This window comes from Oncorhynchus keta, chromosome 23 (genome assembly GCF_023373465.1).
Source record: "Oncorhynchus keta strain PuntledgeMale-10-30-2019 chromosome 23, Oket_V2, whole genome shotgun sequence".
Taxonomy (NCBI): domain Eukaryota; kingdom Metazoa; phylum Chordata; class Actinopteri; order Salmoniformes; family Salmonidae; genus Oncorhynchus; species Oncorhynchus keta.
The window spans coordinates 20,904,486-20,915,686 of record NC_068443.1 but is presented as its reverse complement, the minus strand read 5'-3'; the positions used below and the strand labels follow the sequence as shown (position 1 = coordinate 20,915,686).

Sequence of the window (11,201 nt, the reverse complement as noted above, 5' to 3'; positions counted from 1 at the left end):
TAGCCATAGTCTGAAATTGTCCCATCACAATAATCAACATTTAAACAATGTTGTGGTAATAATACTTGTATCACTAATATTTATGAAAGAGGAAAATACAAACTTTTGAAGTGTGTTTAATAAATATTAATGTGCCACATCATTATTGGGCCTATGAAGCAATGCTTAATGTTTGATGAATGCTTGATGAAATAATAAACATTTGTTTTCTCTTCCAAATAAATACTACGTGTGATTCAGGTGAGATGTGGCAAATTGAAAGCAGCGTTACCTGGGGGTTCTTCCGTTAGAAAGCCAGTTGGCTACTGCACCCCGCTACACAACATCCTTTTGTAATGTGCACACTATTTACCCCTGGAATGCTCCAGGCTAATGTCTCAATAATGTTCACTCCTTTCTCAGGTCCTTCCCACAAAGGACTTAACTAATGATCCATGGACAAAATGAAGCATTTAAATTTATTCATTAATCATTCATCTCCAGCTCATTGAAAATGCTAAACTTCCACAAAATGAAGATTGAATATTGAAAAGTGATTGAGGGAGACAGCTTTCTAGAAGAGGGAGAGAGAAAATGAGAGAGGGATAAAAATGAAACAACAACAACAAGTGTGCTTGTCTCCTGAGAGGAAGTGTTTTGCTCGGACATTGGTCCGGGTGGTCGAGGTAGTGTACTGAGTGGTAGTTAAGGTCACGGTGGGTTTTAGTAGTCCTGATTAGATCTCCAAATCTGGAGAAGCTTAGAATTTCTGTCAACACTGCCTGTAATTATTCTCTTTTCCAATTAATGGTGACATAGATTAATTATCTGATGAGGCAAAGCCAATTGCAATCATTCACCCTGCTAAAATTAGATCAGTCCTGGCAGCAGCATGAAAGTCACCTGTTTCATTGTTATGGATCTGCTGCTGGTGAGAGAGAGGGGGGTAGTGAGTGAGTGAAGCGTGCTGGGGTAAGTAAGTTGTCTGGCACCAGGTGAATGTCCAATTACACTGTTATCTGAACTGTAGGCATCTTCTTCTTGTTCAACCCAATGGCATCCAGACCCGCTTGTTTGTTCCCTGCTGCTGTCTCCATCGTCGGAGCATCCTCACTGGTTGTTGAGTCATCTGCCAGAGAGTGCAGAAAGGCAGAAATGCGCCGGATTGCTTCTGACAACTCCTCCTGTTTGAATAAGAGAGCAAATAGAATCAATGAATACATTCTAATTAAGAAAACAGAGTGACGACAGTAGTCAGACAACGTTGAGTCGGGAGATTAGAGAGGGAGAGCAGCAGCTTTGACGACAGACATACAGTAGACAAAGACAACTCTAGTGTTGATGTGATGCTTTCTCCGTTCTCTGTCTGCTTCACTACTTGCTGCTTGCTCGACGTATTGTCTAGAGATAGTGAGAGTAAGTTACGCCCAGGGTCTTGTTCTTTATTTTGTGGAAGGAGAGAGCGAGAACAAGTACAAGAGAGAGAGGCTCCTGGTTGAACCATGGTCCAGGTTCAGTGCGCCTGTGTTTTAAAAATCTCAGCATCCAGTTTTTCTATTAAACTGCCTTGCACTGTCAACCAACTTGGGAATCTGAACCGGCCTAGCCATGCAGAAATTCTCTGACTAACAATTATATCAGAAACAGGATCTTGGATTACTGTCCCTGGAGACTGGGGCTAGTGGGCGTCTGCTACTATCATTACTGGCCATTCAACAAGCACTCTGCACTGTGAGCCATTGTCAATTATGCCATCCCTGGTGTAAACTGGCAGAACACAAAAACTCAACTGCCAGTTCTGGCAGCGGTGTTACAGGATGACAGCGCCCCCCACCACCACACACACCCACCATCCCACACCGCCCATTGCCTCCTCCTCTGAAGCTACTGCAAAGCAAGAAAATAAGTTACATTTGGCTTCATAATGCTAGTGTGGTGGAAGTGCAGACCTGACGCCTTGGTGGTGGAAGTGCAGACCTGACTTTTCTGATCTTCTGCCAAATAGGTGGATGGATTAGTATAGTACCCAGCAGGATTCAGTCCATGAAGACTCCATTTTGGTACATTTGTTTCATTATGTTTTGTTCTGTTGGTGCGAAGTGGGAACTGTTATGAGGCCATCACCATCAGTATGTAAAATATGCAGTGCATCACTGAGGGGCTTTGGTTTTAACATGAACGTTACTCGGAGGGGCTTTCTGTTAAAAGTATGCACTACTTTATTTCTAAGTGTGCACTACTTAGAGGGTCTTTGATTTTTAAGTGTGTACTACTCTGAGGGTCGTTGTGCTTAAAGTGTGCACTACTCTAAGGGGTCTTTCTAAGGGGTGTGCACTATTCTAAGGACCCTGAGTAAGGAAGCTTAGTAAGGAAGCTGTGCGTAGTGCGTAGTAAAGCCTGCTTTAGTCTGCAGGAGCCGGGTTGGGGGTTTAATGTGAGTAGCTGCTCTGCTCTGAGGGACCCTGTGCTGGGCTGTGACGGGTGACGGTGCGCTGCGCTTCAATACACCAGCTCTTTTGTCCTTCACACTCTGCAGCTCCCTGATAGCTCCTCCCTCCTCCTCCTCCTCCTTTTCCTCCTCCTCCATGCTCCACTCCTCCCTGCTCTGCTCTACCCTCTGCTCTGTGTTCAGCTGCCTAGGGCCTCCCCTCCTCTCTTCGGGGCTAGACCTGGGAGACATGACTGCTCCCTCACTCCCTGACTGACTGGCTGTAATGTCTGGCTGGATAAGACCAATCAAAAAGCATGTCGGCAATACAAAGGGGGAAGGAATGGATGGATAGGGAAATAATGACTGAATGTGTTATTGCTCACTGTGTAGAGAAGACTAGACACAGAGGGTCTGAAATTATGTCAAAACAATTCTATCTGGGAAGAAGTCTGATCAAATCAAATCAGTTGAATTATAATTTGAATTGCAATGAAGACCTAGTCAAAACTTGTATTGTCTAAGTGTGTGGGACTGTGACGTAGGTAATGGTAGTGCTAGCTTGGGAAAAGCCGATAGACGTGGCTGGCTGTCACACCTGGATAGAAAGCAGGGGCAAGGAAACAATGCTGAATGTAAACACCTCTGTATAAAAAATATAATGGGTGAGAGAATGTTGAATGGTTCATGGTTGGATGGCACCTGCCTGCTACACTATGATGTTTGGTGAGGGTGCTACAGGACAGGACATTCTTGATAAAGATTCATCACTCTCCTTCTGTCCGCTTTGACCTCCTCTCACATCTCACCACATATTAGCCACCCATTATCCAGTAATTGAAGATCTCCACTTCTCCATGCACCCCTGCAGATTTAGAATTACGTGCCTACTACTTTTTCAGCAAAACATGAGAAAGGTAGCTCGGGGTTATTCAACCTAGGAACACAGGAGGGTTTGTAGTTGTACCATAGATAGTTATCCAGTAGTAACAACACAATAAACATAAGGCAGCCACACAGCCAAACGTAATGTAGTGAATAAATATGCACCCTAACAGAGTGAATGTATAGTTCTCTGGAGAGGAGAAAGGGCTAGCTTTACATGCCGGGTCGCAGCATGTCATAGGCACTCGCACCGAAACATCGTCAATCACGTCACTGTGCCGGCGTTGTGACGACTGGATATATGGAGGAAGGGTGATGGTGGCGTGTTTAATAACTGTAGTGTGATGACGCTACAGACGGCTGTGGTGACTGGTGAATGTTTTACTGTGGGTTAGTGGACTGGTTAGTTCCCTGCCAATGGAGGCATGACGCTCAGCTCAACATGTTTTAACTTTGGGATGCCACACATGCTCAGCATTACACCAAGTCATTATGCTGTCATAAATTATTATACTCCCATTAAATTATTAAAATCTACTCATCCCATGAATCTTCCCAACACTTTAAAAAATGATTGTGATATACTGCAGGACTAGGCAGGCGGATTGGAGAATTGAAGAAAACACCATTGATCTGGAATGGTTGTAATGTTGTATGTGTGTGGATTCATCCTGTGAAACATACATACCTGGACAGTTTTTATTTTCTGGTTGTTCTCGTTAGAGAGGGTCTGGAAGCGGGCCAGTTCAGCCTGGCTATAGAGGCTGCGTTGTCTGAAGTATTTCACCACAGCTTTGTGCATCCTCTTCTGCAACAAAGAAATCTAGGAGGGGGCAGACAGGGAGAAAGAAGGAAGGGAAGAGAGAAGAGAGAAAAAGGAATTGGTAAGGCAGGAGAGGAAATTAATGGCAGTGTTCAAGAAGAATGATGGAGGGGAATAGAGAAAGCAGTCAATAGCCCATTCTGCAGTACACAGGCCTGACAGGAATTTCACAGTCTCTTGGTTTCTCTGCCCACTCGTGTGCAGTCATCAGAATCCAGTCACATCTGGCTGCCAGGATGGGGGGTTAATTTTCTCTAAATGCTTCAGCAGTTTTGTTCTAGCTGAGGCAAACTCTGTGACTGCAAAGCTGATGAGTAAAATATTTCTACTTCACCCAGTTTAACTTTATATCAATCCCCTCAAGACATATTTTACACATACACACAGAGTCATGAACCCCCCACCGAAACTAGAAATTATTCCTAGTCTATTGGAAAGACATGATGCTCGCTTGCTTTATTATTTGAACACAGTTTCAAGGAAAGGGGTTTCTTTCAATTCTGATAGATGCCCTTGCTTTTTCTCCCTCCATCTCTGCTTTCTTCCTGCAAAGCTTATCATTGCTTGGCAATGTGTTCCCCAGTGCATAGAGAAACTAAAGCGAATTAGCTCAGCCATCTACTGCTGAAGGACAGACAATAACAGGAATTCTCTTCATAGCGTAAAAACCTGTGCTGAGAGCTCCATCCACATAAACAAAACAATGCTTACATGCAGTGATGAGGCCACTTAAATGAACCATAAGGTAACTGGTGCTACTGCAGGAGAAATAACACATCACAATTGAAAACCACTTTTAGGTTAGTGCTATCCGAGTAGATGGGGGTAGGTTTGGTAGGTAACCATTATACAACAAAAAGGTATTTTGATATTGCCTAAAATTTGAGGAAAGTGTTGGGTTGGAGCATTGAAGCATTCAGCTATGTGCAGGTGATTAAACAATGTACCAATTGTAACATTGTAAATTATTGTATAATGTCAACTAATAACAAATGCAATGCATTCAGAATGTATCTTTGTGTACAATGTCTTATTACTATGGTGATAACTACGTTTGTATTATAACAGGCCAAAGCCTATAAACCTTGGCTTGATGAGTCAGGCCAATAGAGCGCCTTAGCAGGAGCTTCCATTGGCTCCCTCTGCTGAATATCAAACATTTTACAGGCTCTTCAAACAACTGAGAGCTTCTTCCCTGTTTGGAGTGAACCAAGTCATTCCAGTACACAGTATTGCTATGGGCTGTCAAAACATGAGTGCTATGATATGATCCCACCAGTGTGCTGGGTCCTTTGAAGCTAGTCTTTCTTCTCTGGGACAGAAGCAGGTTAGTTAGCCACTATGAATAAAACCCTGTAACATTGGGTATTGAGAATAACAACTGATAGAAATTAGATTATCAGAGGGATATGCAAATCAGAAACCAAAAAACTAAAATGAATTACATTACATTAAATCTGTTTCTATTTATAATGAGAAAATGAGAGATGTTGGTAGGTGGTTCTGTACTAAATGTCTATGTCTAGAGCTGAAACAAACAGAAATGGTTAAGGAGGGCTAAATACAGAGTAAAAGAAAATCAGGCTTTGATCACGAGCGTGGAGAATCCTGCCCACAGGATTTTATTTCTGCATTTTTTACTTGATAACATTCATTCAGTCAGATGAGGAATTGCTCAAGTAAAGGTATTAGTCATTTTGGAGAAACAAATAATGTCTATTGCTTATTGCCCGAAGCAGTGCATGTTTTATTTCCTGTTTAGGCTATAGAATATGGTCTTCATCTGCAATTTATTTTAAGATCAAAGTTAAATTGGGTCCAGGACCATAAAAACCGAAACGGTTGAAATGTTGTTTTCTGTAGCTTCTCTCACAACTATTCAACACCTTTAGGAGTATACGTTGTTCTGTTGTTTTCATTGAAGATCTTTAGGAGTATACGTTGTTCTGTAGTTTTCATTCAACACCTTTAGGAGTATACGTTGCTCTGTAGTTTTCATTGAAGACCTTTAGGAGTATACGTTGTTCTGTAGTTTTCATTGAAGACCTTTAGGAGTATACGTTGTTCTGTAGTTTTCATTCAACACCTTTAGGAGTATACGTTGTTCTGTAGTTTTCATTGAAGACCTTTAGGAGTATACGTTGTTCTGTAGTTTTCATTGAAGACCTTTAGGAGTATACGTTGTTCTGTAGTTTTCATTGAAGACCTTTAGGAGTATACGGTGTTCTGTAGTTTTCATTTAAGACCTTTAGGAGTATACGTTGTTCTGTAGTTTTCATTCAACACCTTTAGGAGTATACGTTGTTCTGTAGTTTTCATTCAACACCTTTAGGAGTATACGTTGTTCTGTAGTTTTCATTCAACACCTTTAGGAGTATACGTTGTTCTGTAGTTTTCATTTAAGACCTTTGGGAGTATACGTTGTTCTGTAGTTTTCATTCAACACCTTTAGGAGTATACGTTGTTCTGTAGTTTTCATTCAACACCTTTAGGAGTATACGTTGTTCTGTAGTTTTCATTGAAGACCTTTAGGAGTATACGTTGTTAGGGTAGTTTTCATTCAACACCTTTAGGAGTATACGTTGTTCTGTAGTTTTCATTCAACACCTTTAGGAGTATACATTGTTCTGTAGTTTTCATTCAACACCTTTAGGAGTATACGTTGTTCTGTAGTTTTCATTGAAGACCTTTAGGAGTATACGTTGTTCTGTAGTTTTCATTCAACACCTTTAGGAGTATACGTTGTTCTGTAGTTTTCATTGAAGACCTTTAGGAGTATACGTTGTTCTGTAGTTTTCATTCAACACCTTTAGGAGTATACGTTGTTCTGTAGTTTTCATTCAACACCTTTAGGAGTATACGTTGTTCTGTAGTTTTCATTGAAGACCTTTAGGAGTATACGTTGTTCTGTAGTTTTCATTGAAGACCTTTAGGAGTATACGTTGTTCTGTAGTTTTCATTCAACACCTTTAGGAGTATACGTTGTTCTGTAGTTTTCATTCAACACCTTTAGGAGTATACGTTGTTCTGTAGTTTTCATTGAAGACCTTTAGGAGTATACTTTGTTCTGTAGTTTTCATTCAACACCTTTAGGAGTATACGTTGTTCTGTAGTTTTCATTGAAGACCTTTAGAAGACCTTTAGTATACGTTGTTCTGTAGTTTTCATTGAAGACCTTTAGGAGTATACGTTGTTCTGTTGTTTTCATTGAAGACCTTTAGGAGTATACGTTGTTCTGTAGTTTTCATTGAAGACCTTTAGGAGTATACGTTGTTCTGTAGTTTTCATTCAACACCTTTAGGAGTATACGTTGTTCTGTAGTTTTCATTCAACACCTTTAGGAGTATACGTTGCTCTGTAGTTTTCATTGAAGACCTTTAGGAGTATACGTTGTTCTGTAGTTTTCATTGAAGACCTTTAGGAGTATACGGTGTTCTGTAGTTTTCATTCAACACCTTTAGGAGTATACGTTGTTCTGTAGTATTCATTTAAGACCTTTAGGAGTATACGTTGTTCTGTAGTTTTCATTCAACACCTTTAGGAGTATACGTTGTTCTGTAGTTTTCATTCAACACCTTTAGGAGTATACGTTGTTCTGTAGTTTTCATTCAACACCTTTAGGAGTATACGTTGTTCTGTAGTTTTCATTTAAGACCTTTAGGAGTATACGTTGTTCTGTAGTTTTCATTCAACACCTTTAGGAGTATACGTTGTTCTGTAGTTTTCATTCAACACCTTTAGGAGTATACGTTGTTCTGTAGTTTTCATTCAACACCTTTAGGAGTATACGTTGTTCTGTAGTTTTCATTTAAGACCTTTGGGAGTATACGTTGTTCTGTAGTTTTCATTCAACACCTTTAGGAGTATACGTTGTTCTGTAGTTTTCATTCAACACCTTTAGGAGTATACGTTGTTAGGGTAGTTTTCATTCAACACCTTTAGGAGTATACGTTGTTCTGTAGTTTTCATTGAAGACCTTTAGGAGTATACGTTGTTCTGTAGTTTTCATTGAAGACCTTTAGGAGTATACGTTGTTCTGTAGTTTTCATTGAAGACCTTTAGGAGTATACGTTGTTCTGTAGTTTTCATTCAACACCTTTAGGAGTATACGTTGTTCTGTAGTTTTCATTGAAGACCTTTAGGAGTATACGTTGTTCTGTAGTTTTCATTCAACACCTTTAGGAGTATACGTTGTTCTGTAGTTTTCATTCAACACCTTTAGGAGTATACGTTGTTCTGTAGTTTTCATTGAAGACCTTTAGGAGTATACGTTGTTCTGTAGTTTTCATTGAAGACCTTTAGGAGTATACGTTGTTCTGTAGTTTTCATTCAACACCTTTAGGAGTATACGTTGTTCTGTAGTTTTCATTCAACACCTTTAGGAGTATACGTTGTTCTGTAGTTTTCATTGAAGACCTTTAGGAGTATACGTTGTTCTGTAGTTTTCATTTAACACCTTTAGGAGTATACGTTGTTCTGTAGTTTTCATTCAACACCTTTAGGAGTATACGTTGTTCTGTAGTTTTCATTGAAGACCTTTAGGAGTATACGTTGTTCTGTAGTTTTCATTCAACACCTTTAGGAGTATACGTTGTTCTGTAGTTTTCATTCAACACCTTTAGGAGTATACGTTGTTCTGTAGTTTTCATTGAAGACCTTTAGGAGTATACTTTGTTCTGTAGTTTTCATTCAACACCTTTAGGAGTATACGTTGTTCTGTAGTTTTCATTGAAGACCTTTAGGAGTATACGTTGTTCTGTAGTTTTCATTGAAGACCTTTAGGAGTATACGTTGTTCTGTTGTTTTCATTGAAGACCTTTAGGAGTATACGTTGTTCTGTAGTTTTCATTGAAGACCTTTAGGAGTATACGTTGTTCTGTAGTTTTCATTCAACACCTTTAGGAGTATACGTTGTTCTGTAGTTTTCATTCAACACCTTTAGGAGTATACGTTGCTCTGTAGTTTTCATTGAAGACCTTTAGGAGTATACGTTGTTCTGTAGTTTTCATTGAAGACCTTTAGGAGTATACGGTGTTCTGTAGTTTTCATTCAACACCTTTAGGAGTATACGTTGTTCTGTAGTATTCATTTAAGACCTTTAGGAGTATACGTTGTTCTGTAGTTTTCATTCAACACCTTTAGGAGTATACGTTGTTCTGTAGTTTTCATTCAACACCTTTAGGAGTATACGTTGTTCTGTAGTTTTCATTCAACACCTTTAGGAGTATACGTTGTTCTGTAGTTTTCATTTAAGACCTTTAGGAGTATACGTTGTTCTGTAGTTTTCATTCAACACCTTTAGGAGTATACGTTGTTCTGTAGTTTTCATTCAACACCTTTAGGAGTATACGTTGTTCTGTAGTTTTCATTCAACACCTTTAGGAGTATACGTTGTTCTGTAGTTTTCATTTAAGACCTTTGGGAGTATACGTTGTTCTGTAGTTTTCATTCAACACCTTTAGGAGTATACGTTGTTCTGTAGTTTTCATTCAACACCTTTAGGAGTATACGTTGTTAGGGTAGTTTTCATTCAACACCTTTAGGAGTATACGTTGTTCTGTAGTTTTCATTGAAGACCTTTAGGAGTATACGTTGTTCTGTAGTTTTCATTGAAGACCTTTAGGAGTATACGTTGTTCTGTAGTTTTCATTGAAGACCTTTAGGAGTATACGTTGTTCTGTAGTTTTCATTCAACACCTTTAGGAGTATACGTTGTTCTGTAGTTTTCATTGAAGACCTTTAGGAGTATACGTTGTTCTGTAGTTTTCATTCAACACCTTTAGGAGTATACGTTGTTCTGTAGTTTTCATTCAACACCTTTAGGAGTATACGTTGTTCTGTAGTTTTCATTGAAGACCTTTAGGAGTATACGTTGTTCTGTAGTTTTCATTGAAGACCTTTAGGAGTATACGTTGTTCTGTAGTTTTCATTCAACACCTTTAGGAGTATACGTTGTTCTGTAGTTTTCATTCAACACCTTTAGGAGTATACGTTGTTCTGTAGTTTTCATTGAAGACCTTTAGGAGTATACTTTGTTCTGTAGTTTTCATTCAACACCTTTAGGAGTATACGTTGTTCTGTAGTTTTCATTGAAGACCTTTAGGAGTATACGTTGTTCTGTAGTTTTCATTGAAGACCTTTAGGAGTATACGTTGTTCTGTAGTTTTCATTTAACACCTTTAGGAGTATACGTTGTTCTGTAGTTTTCATTGAAGACCTTTAGGAGTATACGTTGTTCTGTAGTTTTCATTGAAGACCTTTAGGAGTATACGGTGTTCTGTAGTTTTCATTCAACACCTTTAGGAGTATACGTTGTTCTGTAGTTTTCATTCAACACCTTTAGGAGTATACGTTGTTCTGTAGTTTTCATTGAAGACCTTTAGGAGTATACGTTGTTCTGTAGTTTTCATTGAAGACCTTTAGGAGTATACGTTGTTCTGTAGTTTTCATTCAACACCTTTAGGAGTATACGTTGTTCTGTAGCTTTCATTGAAGACCTTTAGGAGTATACGTTGTTCTGTAGTTTTCATTGAAGACCTTTAGGAGTATACGTTGTTCTGTAGTTTTCATTGAAGACCTTTAGGAGTATACAGTGTTCTGTAGTTTTCATTCAACACCTTTAGGAGTATACGTTGTTCTGTAGTTTTCATTCAACACCTTTAGGAGTATACGTTGTACTGTAGTTTTCATTCAACACCTTTAGGAGTATACGTTGTTCTGTAGTTTTCATTCAACACCTTTAGGAGTATACGTTGTTCTGTAGTTTTCATTTAAGACCTTTAGGAGTATACGTTGTTCTGTAGTTTTCATTGAAGACCTTTAGGAGTATACTTTGTTCTGTAGTTTTCATTCAACACCTTTAGGAGTATACGTTGTTCTGTAGTTTTCATTGAAGACCTTTAGGAGTATACGTTGTTCTGTAGTTTTCATTGAAGACCTTTAGGAGTATACGTTGTTCTGTAGTTTTCATTGAAGACCTTTAGGAGTATACGTTGTTCTGTAGTTTTCATTCAACACCTTTAGGAGTATACATTGTTCTGTAGTTTTCATTTAAGACCTTTAGGAGTATACGTTGTTCTGTAGTTT

At 39.0% G+C, this 11,201-nt stretch overlaps 1 protein-coding gene across 1 annotated transcript in view; it reads right to left on the bottom strand.

The window, feature by feature from the left end:
• Positions 1-444: 444 nt before the first annotated feature.
• Positions 445-11,201, bottom strand: part of LOC118377993 (coiled-coil domain-containing protein 178) — a 36,213-nt gene continuing 25,456 nt past the window's right edge. Inside the window, exons 19-20 of the mRNA XM_035764928.2 lie at positions 3,981-4,115; positions 445-1,163 (exon numbers count right to left, since the gene is read on the bottom strand). Coding sequence (XP_035620821.1) covers positions 987-1,163; positions 3,981-4,115 — 312 coding nt within the window. The 3' untranslated portion in view covers positions 445-986. The remainder of the gene's footprint in view (positions 1,164-3,980; positions 4,116-11,201) is intronic.